The 26,749-nt window shown below is 47.7% G+C and overlaps 1 protein-coding gene across 2 annotated transcripts; it reads right to left on the bottom strand.

Annotated features, from left to right (window-relative positions):
- Positions 1 to 1,312: 1,312 nt before the first annotated feature.
- On the bottom strand, positions 1,313 to 26,343 carry ANGEL1 (angel homolog 1). 2 transcript variants are annotated; one of them, XM_014840888.3, is made up of 10 exons: positions 26,180 to 26,343; positions 22,848 to 23,423; positions 21,710 to 21,936; positions 21,184 to 21,253; positions 19,921 to 20,354; positions 17,523 to 17,649; positions 17,106 to 17,216; positions 5,649 to 5,718; positions 4,971 to 5,134; positions 1,313 to 4,241 (listed from the first exon to the last, which is right to left on the bottom strand). In XM_014840888.3, the coding sequence occupies exons 1-10, from the start codon at positions 26,241 to 26,243 to the stop codon at positions 4,081 to 4,083; spliced, it is 2,004 nt and encodes a 667-aa protein (XP_014696374.3). In that variant the 5' UTR covers positions 26,244 to 26,343; the 3' UTR covers positions 1,313 to 4,080. The 2 variants fall into 2 exon arrangements, 1 of the variants encoding a protein (XP_014696374.3); XR_011504702.1 differs by lacking the exon at positions 1,313 to 4,241 and adding an exon at positions 16,468 to 16,677 and having other exon boundaries at positions 5,068 to 5,134.
- Between the last annotated feature and the right edge of the window lie 406 nt (positions 26,344 to 26,749).

The raw sequence follows: 26,749 nt of genomic DNA on the forward strand, positions 1-26,749 counted from the left end.
TAGGCGTGTGACTGATTTGGGTGGGACCTTTGGATGGAGGCGGCACTTTTCAGAGGCCTGAACGTGCAGAGGTTGAAGCTCTGCCACCACCATCTGCCAGGATCTGACATCTTGACCGCTACCGTGGAGGGCAATGGTGACAAGAAGCGGTGGTCACATCAAAGGCAGAGCTGCCTGGCCCAGATGCGGGCTGCTGAGGGTTTGCCAGGGGGCGAGGGGACCAGCTGCTGAGGCCCGGCAGGTGGCGGAGACGGGCCACCTTAGGTCAGCTGGAGAGGCAGCTCTGGAGGCCAGCCCACATGGGAGCGTGCACACGCTCCAACCCCCAGGCAGAAAGGACTTGCTTGGGGGAAAAACAAAACCTCCAAGAATTTAAGTGGAGAGACTCCATTCTCTTCCGCAGCTGTGAGGCGTCGGGCCTTAGGGGCGCAGGAGCTGACGGGATGGGCAGAAGGCAGAGTTCCCTTTAAAAAGTGAAATTCACATTCTCCTAAGGAAAGGGAGATCTGCACCCCACCTGGTTGGCCCTTGCCTGAAACGGCTGTGTTTTGCCCATTTGCTCAGCAGGGGAGGGAAACGGAGAGGAGCGGTGCACCTGCACCAGGAGGAGTCTGGAAGCGGAGTGCCGCAGGTCAGCTCGCTGGCCTAGTGGAAACTAGAGGTGGGCCACTCCTACTCCGGGAGCAGAGGAGTGACACTTTGCATTACGTAACCAATCAAAAGCAACCCTCTCATTAGTAGCTACTCCAGGGCAAGAACTGGAGAGAAAGAGTTTAAACACAGAAGCGGCAGCACCCAGCTCTCGCTTCCCTTCTTGGTCGCCAGCTGAAAGCTGCGTCCACACTCCCTTTCCCAGGCCCACCCCGCGTGTGTCCGCCTTACAAGACATTCTGTCTCTCCTGCTCTTGGAAAGGAGCTTGAGGTTGAGGAAATAAAGCAAAGGAGATTCTCAACTCACCTAGCTGGGATTTCTGTTCCGAGACGTGAAGGTAATGTGTGATCGCCTGCACTGCCACCTCATAGTGCTACTGGCTACTGATAATGGAAGCACCGTGCAAACTGCTAATCAAAGTGCTGTGCACGTGTTGTGTGACTCAGGCAATTAGGGGGAAACCCTCCAGGCCAGGACGGAGGGCCCTGGAAATACACCTCAAAGCTCGGGAGCTATGAAGTACCAGCCATGGGCCAGCCGTCCAGCGTCGCCGGGAGAACTACCCCCTCCCCTCCCACCGACAGTACTCTGGGATTCTCCGCATCCCTTGCTTGCCAAAGCCCAAACAACGCAATTTCAGGTCTGAAAATTCCTCGCCAGTGGAAAGGATTATTACTTTAATTTCCATTTCACCGAGATATCTGAACTGAGACTGGGAGCGGTTAACCTACCCAGTCACCAAGTGACCCGGCCAAGATGACAAGTGGCGTTTCTAATCCCTGCCTAGGTTTTTTTCCTGCTGAATCCCAACCCAGGTGGTTCAACAGAAGCTCCCAGATAGCTTTAAATAATTCAGATTCTCAGACTGGTTCAGAGGTGTGGGGTCTGGGATTCTGTTCAGATAAGGCAGAAAGCCACGCCTGGTTTCGGGGCTTCCCATGGGCATTTGGGCTTGGTGGATTTGCTGCATAAGGAGGCTGGAGGAAGACAAAAGTACCAGAAGAGTGAGGCCCAGGAAAGAAGAGAAACCCTTCCAGCAACAGATGGCCCACAGCTCAGCCCTGGCTCCAGAATGCAAAAGAGATGATCAGAAATAGATAAAGCTCGGCAAGAGGCATCTGCCACCAGCATCACACCTCCTGCAGCTGCCAAGCTTTGACCAGGAGAACACTTCTGGTCCACTGCGGCCTGACCCTCCTGAAATGCAGTGTGGAGTGGGGGAGGTCCGGGCAGCAGACGGAGTAAGAACGAAAGCAGCAAAAGAGCTCTTTTCTAGCCTTGCAAGGATGGAGAAGAGAGCTGCACCCCACAGAAGTCAGGGAAGGGGTTCGCTCAGGCCCCGTTCCTCCCAGGCCTCAGAGCAGTTATCAGAGGGAGACTGTAACGCCTCTCTCTGGTCCAGCTTTAGGACGGGAGACCCCACCACAGGATCAGTCTCTTCCTCTCTGCCCACCACATTCTGCAGGCCTTCTCTCGCCCGTGCCTTTCTGGGTCCTAATAAAATGACCAACAGTAGGGGGAAAAGGTAAACCTTTATTTGGAAAAGAGTTTAAATGACCATTTAAAACCCCCATTTGATTTGCAAAACATAAACAAATAAAACAAGGAAAAGATCATCTATCAACCTCCTGGCCTCTGCCACCTTTAGCCATTTTTAAACTGCATTTCCTGGCAGAAGACAACGGTGGTGGGCCATAGTCCTAGGAATCAACAGGGCACTGTCTCAGACCATCTCACGAGGTGCCCAGGGGGAGACAGACAGTGAACAGGGGGTGTGGACAGACAGGCCTGGGCACAGACAGCACATGCCCAGTACCCAGGCAACAATGTTTAAAAATACACACACCTAGATAAAGTCCCCAGAACCTAGGCATGGAAAGCTCGTAACCATGAAAGCGGCAGCAGTGTTCAAGCTGGGTCTTTGGCTTTCATAAAAGGGAGAGGACATTAACCTCTGCCAACCGTCCCTAACTCCAGCCTCTCAGCTATTCGTTTAGTCCCATTCTGGAGGCTGAGCGGGGCAACACTAAGCCACACCTGCAGGGCCGGCGGCTACTCTGAGTTACAGGAGACGTGAAGAGGAGCCGGCCCAGGGACACTCCAGGCCACACCCCAGCAATGGAAGATTAAGGCATGCAGGTGACGTGTGGGCACAGGAGCGCCTGGAATGGGCCAGGGCACCCGTGCACTAGGAGAGGGAAAGCAGAGGCAAGGGGCCGCCGAGGCCTTGCTGACCAGAGCAAACCCTCAGGCGCTGCCACCGGGAGCTCTTGTGCCAGCTTTGCCCACGGCCACCTTGCTGCTGAGAAGGTTTAGCTTGAGCTAAGTACCTGACTTTTCTAGGGAGAAAATGGACGGGAATGGGGGAGGCAGCAAAAAGTAAAATGAGGGAGGAGGGACAGAAAGCTGCTTGTTGGCGTGCAGAGGAAAGAGAACGAGGCCCTGAGCCTGGCGTCCCAGCTGAGGCAGCTACGGAGCCTGCGGCTCTCCCCCGCGGGCCCACCCTCGCCCCCGTTCTGCAGGCCGCGGAGTCCAGTGAGACAAGAGCTTCCTGAGCGCTTTCTCCTCATCCTTAAAGGGTTTTAAACCTCAAACCACTCTCCCAGCCCACTGACCCCACACTCTGCCTCCCACGGGGCAGCCTGGGGAAAGGGACGAGCCCTAGGGAAGCATGCCAGGCCTGTGGGGAGCTCTGGGTTGGAGGCTCAGAGGCCGCTGGGGCAGGGAGAGCCCCCCTGAATCTGCCACCCCAGGCGTGGGGCCCGTTCGTTCCCAGAGCCCCGATGATGAGTATGCCCTAGCTGGCACGATGAAAGCCTAATGAAACAGAAAGATAAGGCAATGAGGGCCCACGGCCCTGCCGCCGCCCGGCAGCACAGCTCCTGACCCACCCCTCGGCAAGTGGCAAGCACGGCAAGTGGACTGGTCAGAGGCAGGGATGGCCGCACAGAGCAGTGCCACCCCGAGAGGATGCACACACCCTACACACATTTCACATGGGTGTGCCTGGCAAGGGTGCTGGGCCCAGAGGTCTTGAAAGCAGGGAGAAGGTCGGATCAGAAGGTACCACTAAGAAACGGCCTGAAAGCAAGTAACCAAGAGATCAGTAGCTCCCACAACCCTGGTAATTAAGAATCGATGGGGAGCGCTGGATACATGGAAGGAAGGAGGACCCCCCCTTCCGCCTCTCCCAGGGCCACCACATATGCGGCACAGGATTAGGAAGAGGTTGGGGCGGAACAGGGACCACAGGCAGAGAATGTGGACGGGCCTGGAGAAAATCTAACCATGGGAGAAAGGGAACAAGGAGGGGGAAGGGAGGGGACGAAAGTTTCTTGGATCTAAGTTTCCAGAAGCATGGGATATTTCTGCAGTCTCCGATCCACTGAGCTCTTCTGGAAGAGAAGCTCTCTTCCCCTGGGAGCCCGTCATGGGGCGGTGACTTCCATCCCAAAGCTGGCCAGCAGGCAGAGGTGGTCTGAAGAGCAGAAGGGGTTGGGTAAGCCGTTGGCAGCCCAGAGGATCTCTTCAGAGAGGAGGGAGAGACGGCCCAGGAGCTTGAGCGTGCCATCTTGATACAGCCTGCGATCTGGGTACAAAGCAGAAGCCAGTGGGTAAAGTGGCCACAGCCGTGCTGCAGGGCCGGGTGCGGCCTGTGGGAGCCACCCTCGTGGGGGCTGCATCCCCTTCGCCTCTCCTGCTGCCCCCGGCTGAGGCCTCACTTTCTCAGATACTCGCGATATATCCCAGAATGAAGCAGGGCTGGGTCAGGGGACTGAGGCAAACTGGAGAATGTATGCCAGGCCCAGCATTACAAGATCGCCTGATTTTCCAAGAGAAGCTGGAAATCCAGATTTTCTAAATAAAATCTCATTTTTGAACATAGGCAATCAATTTAAACATTTTAAAAGACATGCCTTAAACAAAATTGGCATGGGACTAGTAGATTGCTACACTGTGACTATTGGTATGGGGTAAGGAGGCAGGAAATAGGGTCTCTAATCCAACCAAGTCTCTAACTGGCTGCTGCTGAGCAAATGCAATCACCTCCTGGTGCTCTATCCTCCCCTCTCGAATAGGGGTGGAGAGTGCTTGCTCTGCCCACCTCTCTCTAAGGCCACAAGGATAAACAAGAAGGCAGGCAAGGGGCCTAAGGGGAGTATGATGAGGATGACCAGTGCCAGGGAAGTATGAAATCCGCTCCTTTCTGCTCAGGTCCCAGCAGCCCAAGCCATGCGACCAAATGCCTAACCTACCATCAGCCATTCCCAGGGACTCTTGAGGTGGCTTCTAGGAACTCAGGACCCACCCAGCTTACCAGTTCTGTTCTCATCCTCGGAGGACTCAGCTGAGAAGAAGATGTAATCCACTGTTGTTCCAAGACCCAAGGGCATTGTGGTGACCTCTGGGCGGCCATGCTGGGGCAGGAAATGAGTATATACTGAGGTCAGGTGGAGGCAGTGCTGGATAGTGCCTATAGTCCTACAAGGATGGAGGAGAACATGATGTCAGTCAACAAACATGATTGAACTTTTCCCAAAGTCACTTTCTCTGTGGGTTTTATAAAGCTTTTTAAGGGATGATCCCAAATAAGTCAATCTCAGAAAATTCTTTCCCATGCTAATAAGGGGCTGGCAATCTCAGCTAAAATTAGCCTGGAAACAGACACACGTAAACTCAGTCCCCTGACAGTCCCCATTCTCCTCTTGCTACGTGGAGAAATACGCCTAAGCTTCCCTGTCTGTGGGTCAGCCAGCTCTTCTGTGAGGCCTCACTCCCTGAGGAAAAGTGCATGGGATTTTCATCTGCAAGAAGCTGGGTGATTCACCCCTGGCCTCTGCACACCTGTGTGGGCCTCCATATGCTTAGCAAGTATTAGGGGAAGAGAGCTCAGCAGGAAGTGCTCCCCCAAATCAGCCTCAGGAAAGCCCAGGGGAATGTCTCCTGCACCCAGACAGGGGCTGGAACGCAAGCTGTGGGGAACGGGGAAGATCACCTGGGGAAGGCAGGCTCAGGCTCACGCGCGTCTTCCTCGAGGACGGCCTCGGCCCAGCCAGCAGGTCGCTCTGTAGAAGACCAGAGAGAAAAGGTTTTATCTTTTAGACCATGACACAGGGTCAGAACCTGGCACCTTGAAACCCCTCTCAGATCCTGGCCTGGATTGCTGCAGAAGGGGCAAGGGAAAGAGAGAAGGGAAGGGGAGGAAGAAACAAGGGACCAAAGTCAAGAACTTCAGGGAGGCAGAGGCCTCCAAAAGCAACATTTCTTCCTTGGCTCAGCACCTTTTTTTAATGTAAATTTATTCTTTAAATTAGGTAATATAGTCACATGATACCAATGTCAAAATGTAGAGCAAAATATTAGTGAAAAGACTCCCTCCCACTCCAGGGCCACTGCCACTCGATCCCCCTCTCCAGAGGCAGCCAGTGGACCAAATTCCTGCTGTAGCTTCGAGATTTTCCATCACTCACCATCCACTGTGTGCGCATGTATCTATGTGTGTATGGTATACACACATATGCACACACATACATACATGTGCACATACTTACACACGCATATATATGTACACACACAAAGAAAAAAGACACAGGGGCCGGCCCTGTGGCCGAGTGGCTAGAGTTGCACATGCTCTGCTTCAGCAGCTCGTGTTTGCAGGTTCAGATCCCGGGTGTGGACCTACTCCACTCATCAGCCATGCTGTGGTGGCATCCCACATACAAAATAGAGGAAGACTGGCTCTTCCATGTTAGCGCAGAGCTAATCTTCCTCCCTCAAGCAAAAAAAGAGGAGGACTGGCAGCGGATGTTAGCTCAGGGCGAATCTCCCTGCCTCCGAAAAAAGCAAAAAGACACACATTACCAGTATCAGGAAAGAAAGAAGGAATGCTATTAGAGACCCAACTGACATTAACAGGTGTTATGGACTGAATGTTTGTGTCTCCCCAAAATATGCTGAAATCCTAACCCCCAAGGTGCTGGGATTAGGAGGCGGGACATTTGGGAGGGGATAGATCATGAGGGTGGAGTCCTGTGAACACGATTAACGCCCTTATGAAAGGATCCCAGAGCCAGCCCTGTGGTCAGCGGTTAAGATGCGGTGCTCTCACCAACAATGCCCAGGTTCATTTCCCAGTCGTGGAACCACCACCCGTCTGCGAGGTGGCATACTGTGGCGGCAGCTCACACAGAGAACTAACACTAACGAGGAGGATACACAACCACGTACCGAAGCTTTAAAAAAAGTAAAATAAATAAACGGGATCCCAGAGAGCTCTCTGGCCCTCTTTCCGCCATGTGAGGATAAACAACAAGTTGGCAGTCAGCAACCAGAAGAGGACCCCCATCAGAACCAGACTACACTGGCACCCTGATCTTGGACTACCTGCCTGCAGAACTGTGAGAAATAAATTTCTGTTGTTTATAAACCACCCAGTCTGTGGTGTTCTGTTATAACTAAGACAACAGGATAATAAGGAGCAACCAAATTGACAAATCCTTAGCTAGACTGACCAAGGAAAAAAAGAGAAAAGACTCAGATTACGAAAACCAGGAGTGAAAGAGGGGCCAGCACTACCAACCTTACAGAAATAAAAATAAAAATGCGAGTACTATAAACTGTATACCAACAAATTAGATACCTTAGACGAAATGGACGGATTCCTACAAAGACACAAATTACATAAACTGACTCAAGAAAAGACAGAAAATCTGAATAGGCCTATAACAAGTGAAGAGATTGAACCAGTAATTTAAAAACTTCCCACAAAGAAAACCCCAGGCTCAGATGGCTTCACTGGTGAATTCTGCCAAACATTTAAAGAAGATGTAATAGGGTTTCTTCACAAACAGTTCTAAAAAATAAAAGAGGGAACACTTCTCAACTCATGCTATGAGGTATTACTCTGATATTAAAACTAGACAAAAACATCATAAAAAAAGAAACTACAGACCAATATCCTCTATGAATATAGAGGCAAAAATTCCCCAACATTTGTGATATCGTGGTTTATAAGAAATATATATTTGGTCATTCAGATCACCAAAATATATTATTCATATATATTTGGTCTTTCTCCATGTTCCTGGCTCACTGCTCCCCAAACCCTTGGAATTTCTTAAGTGATGAGAGTGATAAAGGTGTCTTTTGTTATGTTAACGAGGTGACCTTTGAACAGCACCTAAGGATGGACACTGGTTGCCAGTACAGCCAACCGTGTGATTAGAGTCAGAGCTTTCCATCCGCCCCCCTCAATGACCACCGGGGAGGGGAGGGGGCTGGAGGGTGAAAGAATCGCCAGCGGCCAATGGTTTAAGCAATCACGCCTACGTAATGAGGCCTCCACAAAAAACCCAAAAGGACAGCGTTGGGAGAGCTTCCAGGTTGGTGAACGCATGGAGATGCGGGGAGAGTGGCGCACCCGGAGGGGGTGCAGAAGCTCCACACCCCTTCCCACACACCTTGCCCTGTGCATCTCTTCCATCTGGCTGTTCCTGAGAGACATTCTTTCACAGTAAAGTGGGAATCTAGACAGTAAAATGTGTCTCAGTTCTGTGAGCCGCTCTAGCAAGTTAATCAAACCCAAGGAAGGATGGCGTCACGGGAACCTCTGATTTACAGCTAATGCATCAGAGCCACAGGTAACAACCTGGGCTTGCAACTGGCATCTGACCGGGGGAGGGCAGTCTTGTGGGACTGACCCCTTAACTTGCAGAATCTGCTGCTGTCTCTGGGTAGACAGTGTCAGAACTGAGTTGAACTGTTTGTTGGTGTGGGGGAAACCCCCTCCCCCAACATTGGAAACTGAGTCTCCGAATACCAAAAGGACAATACACTAGCAAACCAAACCCAGCAAAAGATAAAAACGATTATATACTATGACCAAGTACAATGTACCCTAGGAATCTAAGGTTGGTTGAACATCTGAAAATCAATGAGTGTAATACACCATCTTAATAAAATATAGAAGGACAGAAACCACATTATCATCTGAATAGACACAGAAAAAACACTGGACAAAATCTAACACCCCTTTATGACCAAAAAAACACACTTGAAAAACTAGGAATAGAAGAACTTCCTCAACCTGATACAGGGAATCCACAAAAACCCCATGGCTACCATCATACTTAACGGTGAAAGACTGAGAGCGCTACCTCCAAGACCAGGAACAAGACAAGGATCCACGCGCTCACCACTCAACACTGCACTGAGTTCCAGGCAGGGCAATTACAGAAGAAGAGGATGTAAAAGGCATCCAGACTGGAATGGAAGAAGTAATACGATTGCTATTTGCAAGATAACATGATCTTACATATAGAAAATCCTAAGAAATCCACTAAAAAACTATTACAACTAATAAATGAGTTCACAAGATTGCAAGATACAAGATCAATATACAAAATCACATTTCTCTACACCAGCAATGAACAATCCAAAAATGATATTAAGAAAACAATTCCCTTTACAACAACATCAAAAAGAATAAAGTAGGAATAACTTTAACAAAAGAAGTATAAGACTTACACACTCAAAACTACAAACCATGGAAAGAAATTAAAGATCTAAATAAATGGAAAGACATCTATGTTCATTGACCATAATATTGTTAAAATGACAATGTTTCCCAAATTGATCTACAGATTTGTAGATCCCTATCAAAATCTCAACTAGCTTTTTTACCGAAATTGACATGCTGATCCTAAAATTCATATAGAAATGTAAGGGACCCAAAATAGCCAAAATAATCTTGAAAAATAACATCAAAGTTACAGGATTTACACTTCTCTATTTCAAAGTTATATAAAGCTAAAATAATCAAGACAGTGTCGTACTGGCGTAAGAACAGACATATAGATGAATGGAGCAGAGAGTCCAGAAACCCATACAGCATGGTCAACTGATTTTTCACAGAGGAGGGGTGAAGGGGAAATGACTGCTAATGGATGTGGGATTCCCTCTGGAGGCGGTGAAAATGTTCTAAAATTAGATGATGGTGATGGCTGCACAACTCTGAATATACTAAACGCCACTGACTTACACACTTTAAATGGGTGAATTGTATGGTATGTGAATTTCATCTCAATATACGGCTGTTTTTGAAAAAAGGAAAAGGGACTGTGACGGACAACTTCATGCAAATAAATTTGATAATTTAGATGAAATGAAATAGTCCTTTATATACATTTTCCCTGTTAATTTCTGTTTTTTCTTTTTGTTGCTATTATAAATAGGGGTTTTTTCATTACATCTTTTAACAAGTATTATTTTTATATATAAATACTACTGGTTTCTATATATTAATATTGTACCAGCTACTTCCCAGGATTATCTTAATACTTATAATAGTTGTTTGTTGATGCTCTTGGATAACCAATTATATAACAAAATTAGCAGCGAGTGATAATCTACCCCCTCCTTTCACTTTTTTTTTTTTTTGCAGGAAAAGATTCACCCTGAGCTAACATCTGTTGCCAATCTTCCTTTTTTCCCCTCCCCAAAGCCCCAGTGCATAGCGGTATATTCTAGGTGTAAGTCCTTCTGGTTCTTCTATGTGAGCTGCTGCCACAGCATGGCCAGGGACACACAGTGGTGCAGCTCCATGCCCGGGAACCAAACCCGGACCCCTGAAGCAGAGTGCGCCACACTTTAACCACTAGGCCATCGGGGCTCTCTCTCATTTTTTTACTTTTATTTTCTTATCTATATTTCTAATTTCTATTTCTAATCCTATTGGCTGGTATCTCTGAACACTGCTGAATAATGACAGTAGTCATCCTTGCCCTGCTCTGTTGACAGGAATGCTACTGGAGTGTCTTCTTTAAGCAAGATGATTTTTGAAGTGGAGCTAAATTTTTTTTTCAGACCCAAGGGAGCTCTATGGCCCTCCTCCCACTCCTTGCTCCACCGCAGCATGCTCCGGCTAACTGAGATAGGTGTATTTTAATGGTGTAAGGGATCACCTATTTTTTGTTAATTACTTTATCAAGGTCATATTGGCTTATAACACTGTATAAATTTCAGGTGTACATTATATTTCAGTTTCTGTATAGACGGCATCATGTTTACCACCAATAATCTAGTTTTCATCCGTCACCATATATATGTGCCCCTTTACCACTTTAGCTCTCTCCCCACCCCCCTTCCCTCTGGTAACCACCAATCTGTTCTCCTTATTCCTGTGTTTATCTTCCACATATGAGTGAAATCATATGGTATTTGTCTTTCTCTGTCTGAGTCATTCACTTAGCATAATACCCGCAAGGTCCATCCATGTTGTTGCAAATGGCACAATTTTGTCTTCCTTTACGACTGAGTAGTATTCCATTGTGCGTAATTCCACACAATGACAACGGAATATATATACACATCTTCTTTATCCATTCATCTGTTGAGGGGCACTTGGGTTGCTTCCCCGTCTTGGCTATTGTGAATAATGCTGTAATGAACACAGGGGTTCATATATCTTTTTGAATTATTGATTTCATGTTCTTTGGATAAATACCCAGTAGCAGAATAGCTAGATCATACAGCATTTCTATTTTTAACTTTTTGAGAAATCTCCATACTGTTTTCCACAGTGTCTGTACCAGTTTGCGTTCCCACCAGCAGTGTATGAGGGTTCCCTTTCCTCCACATCCTCTCCAACACTTGTTATTTATTTATTCATTTATTTGCTTATTTGGTGAGGAAGATCAGCTCTGAGCTAACATCTGTGCCAGTCTGCCCCTATTTTGTATGTGAGACGCCACCAAGCATGGCTTGATGAGCGGTGTGTAGGTCCACACCTGGGATTTGAATCCATGACCCCAGGCCACCAAAGGGGAGCATGAAAACTTAACCACTAGACCACCAGGCCAGCCCCACACTTGTTATTTCTTGTCCTGTTAAGTATAGCCATTCTGATGGGTGTGAGGTGATATCTCATTGTAGTTTTTTTTTTTTAAACATTGGCACCTGAGCTAATAACTGTTGCCAGTCTTCTTCTTTTTTTTTCCTTCTCTCCAAAGCTCCCTGGTACATAGTTGTATATTCTAGTTGTGAGTGCCTCTGGCTGCGCTACATGGGACGCCACCTCAGCATGGCCTGATGAGCGGTGCCATGTCCACGCCCGGGATCTGAACCGGTGAAACCATGGGCTGCCGAATCAGAGAACACAAACTTAACCACCTGGCCACGGGGCTGGCCCCGAACTGTAGTTTTGATTTGCATTTCCCTAACAGATTACCTATTTTTCCCTTAATCTAACAGGGCTCTTCTTGAAAGAATCTAGAATAGATGTTGAATTTTAACAAATGTCTCTTCAACATCTATAGCATGATGTGTTTCATATATTTCATATATACTAGCATGATAAGTTATATTACTAGATTTCCCAATATCAAACTACCTTTATATTTCTGATAAAATCTATTTGGTCATGGTATATTGCTCTTTCAATGTGCTGCTAGATTCTGTTTCCTGACCTTCTATTTAAGTCTTTTTGTATCAATATTCATAAGTGGAGAATATGATTCTGTAGTTTTTTCTGTGTAATTATTGTCAGGTGTCATAAATGCAACAAGTATTTTGGCTTGTTTCATAAGTTGGCCCCTTTCTTCAGCTGTGTTCTGTAACAATTTAAATAGTAATGGAATTACAAGTTCTTTAAAGGTCTGATACATTCTCCTATCAATCTCAGCCTGGTATTTCTGTGGGGCTGCATCTCTGAGAACTTTTTCTCTTTTTCCCCCTGTGGTAGTTAGTCTATTTAGATTATCTCTCTCTCCTGCAATCAGTTTTAGTAAATTACATTTCTAAACTTACTATCTGCCATCTAAGTTTCCAATTTCTTTTGCACATAGATGAGCAAAGAACCCCCTTACAATCCTATTAATTCTTTGGCATCTGGATACTTTTTTATTTTTATTCTTTTGGTGAGGAAGAGTGGCCCTGAGCTAACATCTGTGCCAGTCCTCCTCTATTTTGCATGTGAGATGCTGCCACAGCATGGTTTGATGAGCAGTGTGTAGGTGTGTGCCCGGGATCCTAACTTGCGAACCCCTGGCTGCTGAAGCAGAGCTCACGAACTTAACCACTATACCACTGGGCAGGCACCTGCATCTGGATGCTTTTGTTCGCTCCTCCCCCGCCCCCTTAAATCGGTTAGCTAATGGGCTTATCTAAGTGACAGCTGTTTTTCACCCAAACAACCAATGCTTAGAGGTTATTAGTCTACTATTTTTCTGTTTTCCAAATCACTTCCATTTTTATCTTCTTTCCATCTGGTTTCTTTCAGTTTATTTGTTCCTTTTTCTAACTTCTTGAGTTGGATGCTTAATTTACTTCCTTTCATCTTTTCTTATCTATTAATACAATTCTATGATTCTAAATATTCTATATACTTCTATGAATTTTTCACTCAACATTGTTTTACCTATATCCCACAAATATATGGTATTTTAGTTATTGCTATTTTCTAGATATTATGCAGTTTCACTTTATATTTCACCTTTGACCCAAAAGTTTGTTTGAAATTTTTTAAATGTCCAGATAATGATGTTTTCCTTTTTGTTTCTAATTTCTATTTTTACTGCAGTGTAATCAAAGAAGAAGAAATTTCTACTGTTTGAAATTTATGGAGGTTTTTTTGGGTGGTCTAACATATGACCAATTGTTCAGAATTTCCTGTGGATGCTCTGCTCTCAATGTTCAGAGTCTGATCTACATCGGATGTGCCATACACGTCACTCAAGTCTTCTATATTCTTACTTATCTGTTACCCACTTGATCTCTTACAGACTGAGAGGTAAATTAAAACCTCCTACCATTAGTTATTTTCTGACTACTATTCCCTGTTAAATCCTGCAGTTCCACTCTGTGATTGGTGATGTGACATTATTTAGAGCATGGACATTCATAACTCTAGTATCTTCATTTTGAGTCACATCCTCCGCCGTTACAGTGCCAGAAAAGTCACAGTGACCAGCAGGGTGCTGAAGAGGGCTTCCCTCAGCGCTAGGTCCTGCCCCTGCAGCACTGCGTGCAGACAGCCCTGCCGTGGCCGTCACCCAGGACTCGAGGCCGCCACCAGGCCCCACCAGGCCACGTGAGCACCTGGCCACAGCTGCCTCTTCCTGAGCTGCAACATCTTCCTGGGCCGTCGGCACCAGCAGCAGCCCAGCAGGGAAGGTCTCCTGCAAGTTCTTGGGAAGAGGGCAGTGCGCTGGGTCAGGTATGGGCCAGTGGTGAAGCTGGATCCAGAACCTGCCGGGCTAGGAGGCTCATCAGACACCCTTTGCTCTGTGGTCATCTAGTCAGTTTGCAAACAGTGGTTTACAGAAATCACCTAGTAACAGTTGCTTTTTCCTATAATGCACTTTGGTGGGCATATGGTTTGTTCCCTTGTGTTAAAAGACCTGAAGCTCCAGGGTTCAATGTAAACATGCACATGCTCACGAGAAAGAAAACACAGGAACCCCTGTGCATGTTTAAGAACCACGTTGGCAAGAAGAAATCATCAATAACTGAAAATACTAAGAAGGGGGGACTTAAAATTTAGATTGCCTTCCTAGGAATTATTTCCTCCCAAAGGGACGGGGGAGAACGAGAATCACAGTGGTTTTTATCACACAACCCGGGTGGTGTAGCATGTGCCAGCGCAACGCCGTGTCAGCCTGTGAGAAAGTTAGACCATCACTACTGGCACCCTGGCTCCTTTCACAACTCAGATGCTTCCCTTAAAGTCAGCGTCACAGTCAAGTCTGCAAGTTTTGATGGGCGCGGATGGGTTGAGTGACTCTGGTATTGGACTGGAAATAGTATTTCTTAGCACATCTAAACACATCCTCTAAAAAAAGAACTCACACACTATGATCTCCTTGAACTGACTGCTGAAGTCTTTCTACTCATGGTCTAAACATGGTGGTAGTTTTTTAGATTTGGAATCTTAAAAGAGCTTCATCAGGAGCCTGTTCAGCCCTGGGTGGAGATAATACACAGATGGAAGGGCATGTTCACAGAATGCAGTGGATGGCTGTGTTTACCCAAACTTAACAAACTCAATTTTGAAAATACTGCCATTATTTTGCACTGTTAGTGACCTAGATATTTCCCCCATATAAGGATTCTACTTACAAAGTGATTGTCAGTATGTATTTTAAAAGTTCTTGGTTTGTTTGTTATAATTTGCAATGCTTATTTTATGCTTCAAGTACAGCACTGATTCTTTCTCTAATAACCTCTTCTTAACATGAAATGACCCACGCGAGATCCTGCTACTGATTAACTTTAGAATTTTGTAACCTCACAACACTGAGCCACTGTGTCCCTGCTGAGCCCAACTGATACGGGCACTTATCCCAGTTCCTGGCACATGCCAGTCGCTCCATGCTCCCTGCACAGTGGCCACCACTGTTATTAATATTATATTGTTATCGCCACAGTTGTAATAATACACTTAGCTTTGCAATTAAAAAGGAAAAGCGAGCCAGTGAAATGTTCACTGCTCGGTGCAAAATGCCAATTCAAATTAAATTCCTACAAGAAATAAATGAATGCATTGCTTACCACCGGTCCTTTTACTATAGTTTTTCCAGTCATTGCTAGGTTGTCTTAAGTTATTCCTCTGGGAGTTTCTTCAAGAAAGGCTTTTGGTTGAGTACAGAATTCTTGAGTCAGATCGTCCTCCCTTGAAGCCTTGCTCCACTGTCTTTTGAGTTGAATGTTAATATTAAGAAGCCTGAAGCCAACCTGATTATTTTTACCCTTAAAAGTAGCTTGATCTTTTTGGTTCAACTGCCCAAATAATTCTTTTATCTTCGGCTTCTAGTAGCTTCACTAGGACGTCTAGGTGTTGATTCTCCTGTGGCATTTTTTACTTAGACATGGTATAGCCCCTCAATCTGAAGATTCAGATCTTTCCATTTTGGGACAATCTTCCTTGAATCATACCTTTAAATGTTTCTTTGTGCCATTATATTGGTTTTCCTCTTCGTGACCTGCGATTACATGTAGGTCAGATGTCCTTATCTTCCACTCCTGTTATTCTCTCTCTAATCCTGTTTATCTTTCACTTCCTTTTCATGGTGCCTTTCTGTGTCCTGGCCTCTGTCTCTTGCCTTATTGTCAGCAGTATCTATTCTCTCTTGTGCGGCAGCCCATTTTGCCCTCATTTTATGTGATGTTTATTTTTTTATTCCACTTCTTTCCTGAGCTCTGCAGCTTACATTTCATCTTCTAATGTCATGCCATGTGCCTGAACTTATTATATAAAGGCAATTATTCTATTTTAGTGCTCTTATTTTATAAAGGCAATTGTTTAATTTTTTTTATTCATGGGAAAATAATCATAATTTTCCTATGCTCCATGGCAACCCTCTTTATCTTTGAAGTAAGGATTCTTTATCTGCCTTTTATGTTTCCCGCTCCTTCCACCTTTTTTCCGTGTGGTATTTTAATATGGATCTCATGCCGGTTCCTTTGGGCAGCCCAGCTTTGAATTAGCTGAGGTTTTCCTGTACCAGCTATTTGTACAAAGTTTACGTAAGGGAAGAACTGAGTAGGTATTCCAAGTAACAGGAGTTTCCTTATGATGCAGGGCCGTAGATAAGCCCTTTCAATCTTTACTCCTCTCCAGGCAAACGAGACAGGCCGCTGTATGAGCATCTCCTCTCCTCTCTGCTTTATGCAAATACGGCTTGATTCCTTATCAGTCCTTCCTCCACTGCCTCTTTGGACCAAACAGGTTCAGAAAATCTCTTCTTACAACCTGTGCATCCTATTCTTGTTGATGAAACAAGGGATTTGGGTTTTGCGCCTCAAAGTACCCTCCTCACCTTGAAGAAATGCACTCTGCTCGTTCCTTCTGAGATCCATACAGCCCCACAGATAAGTCTCTCCATACTTCCTCGAGCACACCTGGCACCATCTCCAGCGCTTCCTGCAGCCATTCCACCTGTGTTGTGCTTCCTGGTTTCAGGTATCTTCAGATCTCCTACTTTTCTCAAAGGTGGAGTTTGCATTTCTTTTTTCCATTCTCCTTGTTGCTTTGGAGCGGTTTCAGAGACAAGAAGGGGAGAGTGTCAAGTATACTCTGAAATGTTCAATCTGGAAGTTCTCAGTAGGAATAACTTTTTATGACGAGCAGGACTACTGTCACCTTATGATTTTCAAAGCCCCATCATATGTATCTTCTCTCCTAAATATACTATATACATGCTAGTCATTAGCAGCTTACTCAAGGTCTCAGAGCTGATTAGAAACTAGGTCTCTTGCTTCCTGGCCCATGTTCTCACCACATTGCACATCCATGTATGTATATGGCCAGTGAACTCCACTGACCTTCCTTCTAAGCATACATATTACCAGAAGCTGATCTCTAAGAATTATACCTAGAAAACACCAAGAAACCACATAACTGATAGATACCAGGGGTGAAGAGGAAAGACCAAGAAAACAAGCTTAGTTCCATTACCTGGCTTAGTGTCTGTCACTCCTTCCATGAGAACCAGTCCTACTGGTCGCTGACAGGCGATGCTGCAGAAGCGGAAACGCAGCAGGAAGTCTCGGCCATACTTCCGTCTCTCTGTAAACCAGGAAGAGCCAAACAGTGAAAGAAAGGAAGAGAGCCACCTGCTGAGATCTCCTCAGCACCGATGCCTCCGGCACAGGGACACAGAGGAAGTCTGGCTCTGAAGACAAGGAGATTTTCCAACTGCTATGATGTAACTTTGTCCATATCATCGGGTGACCATGAGGAGGACAGTGAGGAAAACAGAGGAACTTGCTAAGAGAATTGAAGGGATTACACTTTCTCTTGCCACTGAGGTACCAGCTTTCTTCCAAAATGGGCATGGAGGCACAGCCAACCAAGAAAGTGGCGCATGCTCACCTGCTCTCTTGGGGCGACAGGACGTGACATACTGACAGCAGTCAGTGATGCCCAGGGAGCTGGGCCATAGTGGGGCCTGCAGCTTCCGCTGGTAAAGCTGATGGGAGAAGTCTTCCTGTCCAGATACCTACAAGGAAAGAGCAGGTGGGAATGAAGAAACCAAGATGGAAAAAGGAAACAGCCCATGTTTTGGGACATGTGGACAAGCACACACACACAATCACACACTACATACACAATGTAAGCAAAACACATAAGTCTCAGGGGAAGGTTAACAATAAGGAGCTAATTAAAACCCTTACTTTTTTTTTTTTTTTTTTACAGGAAACACTGAAATTTCCATGAGACAGGAATGGGGGTAAGAGAGTAAGGTGTGCAAGTCAAAGAGAACAGAACCCGTGAGAACATTTGGTCCCCTAAATTTCACCTGAGAAAAATCTACACGATTCTCCACAGGCAACATCAACTTTCAAGGGCTTTAACTTCCAGCGGGAAAAGGGTTATCCTGATCTTTGGATCTTCTGCATCGAGGTCTAGCATCTTAAGCCTATTACTGGGAAACCACAGGGTCAAACCGAATGGGAAATGCAGCAAAGCACTTTACCGTATCTACATCCCCGTCCTCAGTCAAAGCCAGTGAGCATCCTGGGAGCAGACAGAACGCAGGAGGGGAAACAGTCGGCAACATGAGTCATCTGCATATCTCCAACGTGTGCAGCAAAATCCCCTTTATTTCATTTAACAACAATAAATACCTGAATGCCAACTATGTGCCAGACACCAGCTGAGTGCTGGGGAGAGAGCAGCGATGAACAACCTCTCTGCCCGTTAAGGAAGTCAGTTTTCAGTATGCCATCTGAGGTAAAACAGAGCTGGGACTCAATGGTCATCTACCAGCTGTGTGACTTCGAGCAAGTTACTTAACTCCACTCTCTTGGGTTCAATATCCTTTACTATAAAATGGAGTAACAACGCCACATACAATTAAGAATCTTGATGATAATAAGTATTCCCAACTACTGAAGCAGGAACTAGAAAACACAATGTGCATTATCTTATTTAATCCATCAAACAAAAATAAACCCTCTGAAGTTGGTCCCATTATATCCCCAATGTATAGATGAGGTAAATGGGGCTTAAGGAGGTTAAGTAACTTGCCCAAGGCGGCAGAGCAGGGATTTGAACTCAGGACTGTCTGGCTTCAAAATGAGTGCCCTTAACCTCTATGCCTAATGGTGCCTCTCACACGGCAGGCACTCAGTAAATTCTTTTTCCCATTCCCTGAGCTCCTTGATTACAGCCACTTTTGGCAGGATGATGCTCTCTCTGCACACATGGCAACCAGGACGTCGCTGGCGCTTGAGTAACCTCATTAAAATAAAAGCCGAAAGTGCTCAACAATAATTCAGTCACTTTGTGTCCTTTCCCCACTGTGCCTTGCCAAAAGTTAAGCAATAACTTGGATCAGTAGGGGCAAAACAGAGGAACAGGGAGATTAAGTGACATATAAAGAAATCAGCACAAGCTGAAAGCCCATGAGGGGGGCCAAACAAACAATGATAAAACCATGGGATTGCTATGCTGTCAACAGTCAGCAGTTAAAAGGAATGAGACAGATCCACATACACACTGTTGAGTGAGAAAAACCAAGCTACAAAATGAAACATACAGTAATATACCATGTTTATAGACACACACACGATAGAGTATAGATCAGCTGTTAGAAGCAATCACAGCACAGTACTGGAGGGCAAGAGCTCTGGGGCCAGACCACCTGGTTACAAATCCTGGCTCCACCACTAACTACCTGCATAGCCTAAAGCAAGCAAATTACCTAATTTTTCAATGTCTTAGTTTCCTCACTTATCAAATGGAAACAATAGAAATTGTGAAAATTAATGAGTTAATACACACAAAGTACTTAAAATAGCACCTGGCACACAGTAAGTGCTTCATAAATGTAAATTATGATTACAATTACATATTACAACATAAACACAGATATCACTGTCAATGCATGGAAAACGATCTAGAAGACCACCACCAAACTTCGAACAGTTATTACTTAATTCTAAGGGGAGAAGTGGGGAACGCAGGTAATAAAAGGGGCTTTGGTCTTATTTTATAATGTTTGAATTCTTGCAAGGATATACTTATGTATTACTTACAAATTAAAAATAAATTAATGAAAAACAGAAAGGATTTCAATATACCCAAGGCACTCAAGAGTTCCTCACTTCCAGGCTTGGGTACAAGCTATTCAACAGAACAAGAAAAGCAAGAGAGAGCCAAAACAGGTGTAACTGAGGTCCCTGCCACAGAAACAGTGCTGGACGCCAGCACCCGAACCTCTCCCTCGGCTGTGTTCCCATCCCCACAGCAGCCTCCCTCATTTCACCTTCCAGGCTGGCATTCCATGGTACTGGAGCTCTCCATCCCTGATGAAGTTATAGAGAGGTGACTCAGGGACAGAGTTCAGGTCCCCACACAAGATGATGGGGCAGTGGCTGCCATCCGACAATCTGGCCACCTTGTCCACTTCAGCCAAGAGAATGGCCATCTGGGCCAGCTTGACATCGCCCCGGCGTGGGTTGTACAAGACGTGGGTATTTGCCACACACAGAGGGGCCACCGACACTTGCCCCAGGCCTTCTGGGACTAGTGGCTGCAGCAGCAACACCAAGCCCACGTTGTCCCGATTGAGAAGCTCCAAACCAGGCCGGAAGTACTCCACAGGGCTGGCGCAGAGCAGACGGAATCTCGTGGGCTTGTAGCAGACAGCACAGCCATCTGTCTTACACCCAGTCCTCCTCTTGTAGAAACAAGTAAAGCCTGCAAGGAACACCCCACCAACAAGACGGGTCAGAGTCCTTGAAGCCTGAATCTCTCCAACCAGTGGCAGGAGCCCGGGCCCGTGCGCCTAAGGCTCTGCTCCTGCTGCTCAGTAAAGGGAAGTCCTTGCCCTGCCAATTCTGGGTCTGCAGAGGTTCCCTTACAGTTGCAACTAGATGACTGAATGGCTAGAAGGGGAAGGAGAGACAGAGGGTAAGAAGCAACATAACTTGATAGGAAAAGCATGGAGTCTAGAAGTCGAGGGCCCAATGTGGGCAGCTGTCCCCATGCAGACCGACCCCCAGTATGCAGACTGTGCTGTCCTCCCAGTGGGTGGCCTGGCTGCAGACCAGTGGGAAGAGGATCCCGCAGTGGTGGCTTGGAGCATAGCACCCAAGCCAATGCCCCAGGAGGAGGCTCTCATCTGGCCCTTTGAGGGCCTGGAGCAGTTGCAGCCTCCCCAGATGGAAATCCCATATCACGGTGAGTCTGACAACTGGCTGAGTGCACCAGTGCACCAGTCCTAGTTTTGTAGCTTTGTGACCTTGAGCAGGTCACACAAATATTCAGAACCTGTTTCCTCACTGTAAAATGGGGTAACATAGTCAGCCTCACAGGGTTGGTGACTTCAAAGATTAAATGGCAATATAGGTCAGAACTGCTTTAAAACTGCAGAACTCTACTTTCTTTCTCACCCACGCAAAGAAGGAGCCAGCTCACAGTGAGACTGAGGGTTTACTGAGACAAAAGAAAAAGACGGTGCCTTCAGGAGACAGCAGACAGGGCTGTAGGAAGAAAGACTGGCCAACATGCCAGGGGGCTGCATTACCCATCATTCGCAGAGAGGGCTCCAGCTGCTCCCAGTAATGATCTTCCTGGACTTCCTGGAGACACAGGATCTGGGAAATTGACAAGGAGACCAGTCATTCCAGAGTACTCAGAGTGTGGAGTGACTCCCACCCTAGGAGCAGGCGCCGAGGCCAGGGGGGAAGCTGCTGCGGGTCTCATGCAGGGTCACACTGAAACTTCCCACAGGGCTGACTCTTCCTAGATAGTCACCAGCAGCAAGATTGGGCCCAGAGTGAAGCTGAGACCAGACGCGTGCGCTGGACTCTCCCGTTCCTTGAATCCCTCCGGGCTCCCTCCCTGCAGAAAGGTGCTGCGAACTGTGCACCTGGGGAGAGTCTTCTCAGCATCTGCCAGAGACTCATTCACTCCAGGCAGGCCAGCTCCAGGCCTGGGCAGGATTCCAATCATATGAACAACTATGGGGTTGAACTCATTTTCTAGGAGCACTGGGAAACAGGCCAGGGCCACAGCAAATGCAAGACGGCGCGTCCCCCCTCTTCACTCACATCAGGGTCCCAGTGCTGGAATTCCTGCATAAGATTTGCAAAGCGATAGTTCCAGTTGAGGATGTCCGGGTGGCAATGCAGATAGAGCTCTGAGCTCTGCTGCATCAGGTCCTGGGCCAGGATGTTATAGGACATGAGAGTAAACTGGAACTGAGGACCATCCCCCGCCTCCAGGCCCTGAGCATCTGACTGAGCGGAGAAATCCTCCCATTCTCGCCATAAGATTTCTGCAAAGGGGTTGGGAAGAAGTCCACAACAAGGACACGTTATCCACAGGCCAGCTCCGCTCCGGAGTAAAGTTCCTTTTCTCATCTCCCCTATCACCCATCCCTCTGCAGCAGTTTGAGCAGCATTCTAAGGACATTCTCAGACTAGACCATAAGGGCAACAAAGCCAGACAATCTTGGCCTGTATCCCCACTGTATCCCCAGTACCTAGCACAGTACCTCACACCTAGTCCATGCTCAATAAATATAGGCTGACAAGTTCTTACTTTTGATAAATCCCTGGGTCTCTGGGGAATCACTCAGATGAATGTGCTTAACAGTCACCAGAGGTTAAAGACATTTCTAGAGTAATCTCAGCCTTGGGTGTTTTCTGGCCTCTAAACCTGGAAGAAGCCTGTGTAGCTAGAGACCACAACGCCTCCCCACCTCCCCTAGAGCATGGAGCTGCACAGTGGATTTCAAACCTGTGCGAACCACGGAACTCATACCTCAAATTTTCATGGAAGCCCACTATGTAATACAGACAAAACTGGAGTTCTTCTCGTTGAGGCAGAGAGTGGAGGCCCCGAGAGCTCTCCATCCCTACCCCCAGGGAGCCCCAGGGTCACCTCCAGAGAAACAGTAGCATGCAGAATCAGAACTAGGGTCTGCTCTCAGTTCTGCCGCTCCCTAGCTATGCAACTTTAGGCATGTCCCCCTACCTCTCTGCACTGTGCTTATTTCACGTGTTAGATCACGGGGCTGGATGAGATGATCTCTAAGGCCCCTCTAGATCTGATACTGCGAGATTCTGAGAAAAACAGAATGCAGCAGCAGAGGTCCCCACAAAAGAGTCTTCCCTTTAGCAATGGCTCTGCCCACACCCGACACAACATGCTGCCCTGGTGCACTCAGCCAGTTGTCAGACTCACCGTGATATGGGATTTCCATCTGGGGAGGCTGCAACTGCTCCAGGCCCTCAAAGGGCCAGATGAGAGCCTCTTCCTGGGGCATCGGCTTGGGTGCTATGCTCCAAGCCACCACTGCGGGGTCCTCTTCCCACTGCTCTGCAGCCAGGCCACCCATTGGGAGGACAGCACAGTCTGCATACTGGGGGTCGGTCTGCATGGGGACAGCTGCCCACATAGGGCCCTCGACCTCTGGCAGTGGGTCCTCTCCTAGTTCCCCGGCAAAAGGCTCCTCCAGGTTCTCCGCAGCCCGCAGGTCACTCAGCTGCCTGCTGGACCACTTGTCCTCTGAAGCAGCAGCCTGCTCTCCAGAATTATCCATCAGGAGTGCCAGACTGCTCTGGGCTAGTCCCTTATCCACGAGGGGACCCTCGTTCACAGTCGAGAGCACCTGGCTCGACCCTTCTTCTCGCCACTGCTGCAGCAGGCCCTCGCACTCCTCCTGGTCAGGGCCCCGAGGGGCCATGGCAAAGCTGCCCTCTACCTGGGGGGACGAGCTCTTCGCCAAGAGGACATTTTTTCGACATGTGAAGAAAGCATCTAAGAAGAAAGCCAAAATACCATGTTAAGATGACAGCATCACCCAACCCACACTCTTCTCCCAACTAGAATGTAAGTCCCACACAAGCAAGAATCATATCCACTCTGCTGGTCTTTGTACCATCATTGAGCCTGCCCATTTTAGTGCCTGGAACAGCATCATCAGAGAGAAGGGCTTACTATGTATCAGGCACTGTTCTCGTGTTTTACACGTATTAACTAATTTATATGGTAGGGATCTGATAAATATTCAGTGCATGAATGAAAGAATGGCTGGCCCCCATAACCTAGGACAGAGACGATCACATATAACCACATCCTGTTTATCTGGAAGTTAAAACTTCTATTAAACATCGACTCTCTGATTCTAAGAACCATGTTACATTGGAACCAGCACTTGACCATGAATCAAAAGTGTGGGTTACGGTCTAACACCAAAATTAACAAAACGATATGACTTTGGACAACGCCCCTAGTCAGATAGACTCACTCTTGACCGTAACATGAGGACAAGAGAAGTTTGAACTAGACAGTCTCCAAGAGCTTTTCTAGTTCCATAAATCTCCTCAGCTATGAATGCATTCCAAAAGAAAAATCCTGAAGTAGACAAAAAGTTGTCTCAAAATCTTAGCAAAGGTCCTTGGTCCTCTTCTCAAAGCGATTTCTTCTCATAAATCTTCACAAACTTCATTATCAGCTTTCCCCTTCCCTAATACATCAGAGGCTGTAAATGAGAAGCTACCAAGTGACAGCAAGAGACAGCTGTCATTTCTCTGCTTCACCAGCCACAAATGACAGCCAACAGGCAAGAAAGCAAGAGTTTCCCTCTGAAATTACAGCCCCCAACTCCAAGCACAGTATTTTGGTGCAAGTAACACCCCCCCACACACACACTAAATCACTTATTTACAGCACAGGACAATGACCTGCAATCACCAGAGAATCATTTGATCACTCTACCTTTTTTTAAGGCAAGAAAATTTTCAAAATGTTTCCAATGTTGAAAGACACTATCTTATTTATGGCCTATGCAGGTTTCCCTCTAAACCCGTGGTTTTCAACCAGGGGCGATTTTGCCCTCAGGGGACATGTGGCATTGTCTGGAGCCACTGTGGTTGTCAAACTATGGGGGTGCTACTGGCATCTAGTGGTTAGAGGACAGGAATGCTCTTGAACAACCTACAATGCACAGGACAGCCCCACAACAAATGACCCAGGCCCAGGTGTCAACAGCGCCCAGTTTGGGAAACTCTGCTTTAAACTCAGGGCCTAGATTGCTGGCTTTGGTCTCAGGGACATGCTAATTCCCTGCCCTTGAAATATCCTCTACGTATACCAGACGGCAGAGGTTCTTGGGTTCACATGTGTGAGGTTACCAGCTTTCAAACTTAGGTTTTCATTGGTGGTGGTGGTTTGTTTTTCCGCAGCAGAATCCTTTTATTAAAAAAGAAAATATTCCGTAGAAACCAAATACACAAAGTTAATACAAGCAGGACTACTTTAACAGGTGTGGGGGCGGGGGGAAGGGGTAGGTAGCCCCTCCTCTGAGATCCCTAAAACTCTGCCCACTGGTCTAGAAACATCTGGACTAGTAGAGGCCACTAAGGCTGCAATTATGCACATGGGAAGAGTTCCAGAAATGACAGCAACATGGTTAAAGGAATATGCTTTAGTTCTCTGAAAACACTTCCTTCTGTGGAGCTTCTCACTCCTGAGAAGCATGGACACACAAGATATTCCTGAACTGAGTGCCTACTATATTCCGAGCAGTGTGCTAGCACTAGAAATGCAGGGAGCAAAACAGACAAGGCCCTGCCTCCTGGAGCCCACATTCTATTGGCAGACACACAATAAAAAATAAACAATCTTTTATATGAAATATATATATCATAAATTACACACACACGGTGTAAACTTCCAGAAAGGAAAAGCACGGAATGCACAGTTGGACCTCTTATTTCTAAGAAAGTCCCTCTTAGTTCTGCTCCTTAAGTTGTCAGAGAAAGTCTGGAAGTTCTGTGGGATCTGAAAGAGGAACTGACGGTCTTCCAGGAGCCTCGGGAATTTCAAAGACTAGGAATGGGGAGGGCAGGCAGATCAGGAAGAAGTGAAAGAATAACTCTCTCCTCCCTCTAAGGTCTCAACTGGACATTGCCTCCACGCCGCCACATCTCTCCCTCAACGCACCGGAGAGAGCTTCAAAGCTGAGGTCTAAACGTCTTCGGATTCTGAGCATCCGTTTTTCAACCAAAGACTAGGCTGAGCCAGGAGAGCAGACAGGCGGCAGTGAAAGGTGAGGGTGGAGCGAGCCCAGGGGAAGGCAGGTACGTCCAGGTCTGCACCCGGGAGACCCCAGGGCCCACCAGCCCCTCTCCACGGAGGATGCGGGCATCCTCCCCGACCCCGAGGTGCCCACCGTCTCCCCTCCCAGGGCAGTGACTCAGCGGGCGCCAGAGCATCTCTGCAACCCCGGGCCAGAGGGAGGGTCGGCTCCTGCCTCTCCTCAGCCCCGTTCTCCTTAACTGTGGCCCAACGCCACCAGGCCACCGGCGTGGGGAGGGGGCGGCCCGCGAGGGTCGTCGGCCAGGCCGGGGCGCCCAGGGGTCCAGGCCCCGCGCACCGGGCCGCCGGCCGCCTCCGCGCACTTGGGCGCTGCCGGGGGACGGGGGTCGAGGCCCGACGCGCCCAGGCTCCGCGGGGCCCCGCCAAGGCGGACCCGGGCCCGGCACCCGCCGGGAAGGACGCGGGGCCGGTACCTGAGAGGGCGCGGAAGAGGCGCGCGGCCGGTAGCAGCAGGTAACAGAGGCACGACGCGATCATGGCCGGCCGCCCGCGCCCGCGCCCGCGCCAGCGCCCACCTCCCGCCCTCGCGTCGGCCGCAGGCTCTCCTGCAGCTCCGCCCCGGACTCTCCCCGCCCCCGACTCCGCCCCCGGGCCGCCTCACGTGGGGCCGCTGCGCTTCAACAACAACTTTATTGGGAGCTGAGGGCCACGTGTGCGCCCGCGGGGAGCCTGTTCCCGTGGCAACAGGCCGGCCCGGCTCCCGGCTGCCATCGGAGCGCCGGAGTTTAAAATTAAGCATCTCTCTGGCGCGTGCATAGTATTATTCTGAGGCCACAGTTTTATTCTCACTTCTGCCGCCTAACTAGGGGGTCCCTCTTGGGTCCACCATATAACCTGTCCGCCCCTCAGTTTCCGCATCTGTAAAATAAGGGGAGTGGGGGGAGGGAGGACTTTCTCTGAGGCCTCGCCCAGCCCTGACTTCGTAATCTCACCCCTCCCAGCCCAGAAAAGAGAGCGAATTCTTCTCTATTTTTCTCCTTTTC

The sequence above is a fragment of the Equus asinus genome, chromosome 7, assembly GCF_041296235.1.
Source record: "Equus asinus isolate D_3611 breed Donkey chromosome 7, EquAss-T2T_v2, whole genome shotgun sequence".
In the NCBI taxonomy this organism is placed as follows: Eukaryota; Metazoa; Chordata; class Mammalia; order Perissodactyla; family Equidae; genus Equus; species Equus asinus.

Bases quoted from the DNA above. Each gene is read 5' to 3' on its own strand.
- ANGEL1 (XM_014840888.3), bottom strand. From the start codon at position 26,243: ATGATCGCGTCGTGCCTCTGTTACCTGCTGCTACCGGCCGCGCGCCTC. The intron at 21,254-21,709 runs GTGAGTGAAGAG...TCAATTTCCCAG, and splicing joins TCCAGCACTGGGACCCTGAT to ATCCTGTGTCTCCAGGAAGT. The intron at 5,135-5,648 runs GTGATCTTCCCC...CCATCCTTGTAG, and splicing joins CCTGAGCCTGCCTTCCCCAG to GACTATAGGCACTATCCAGC.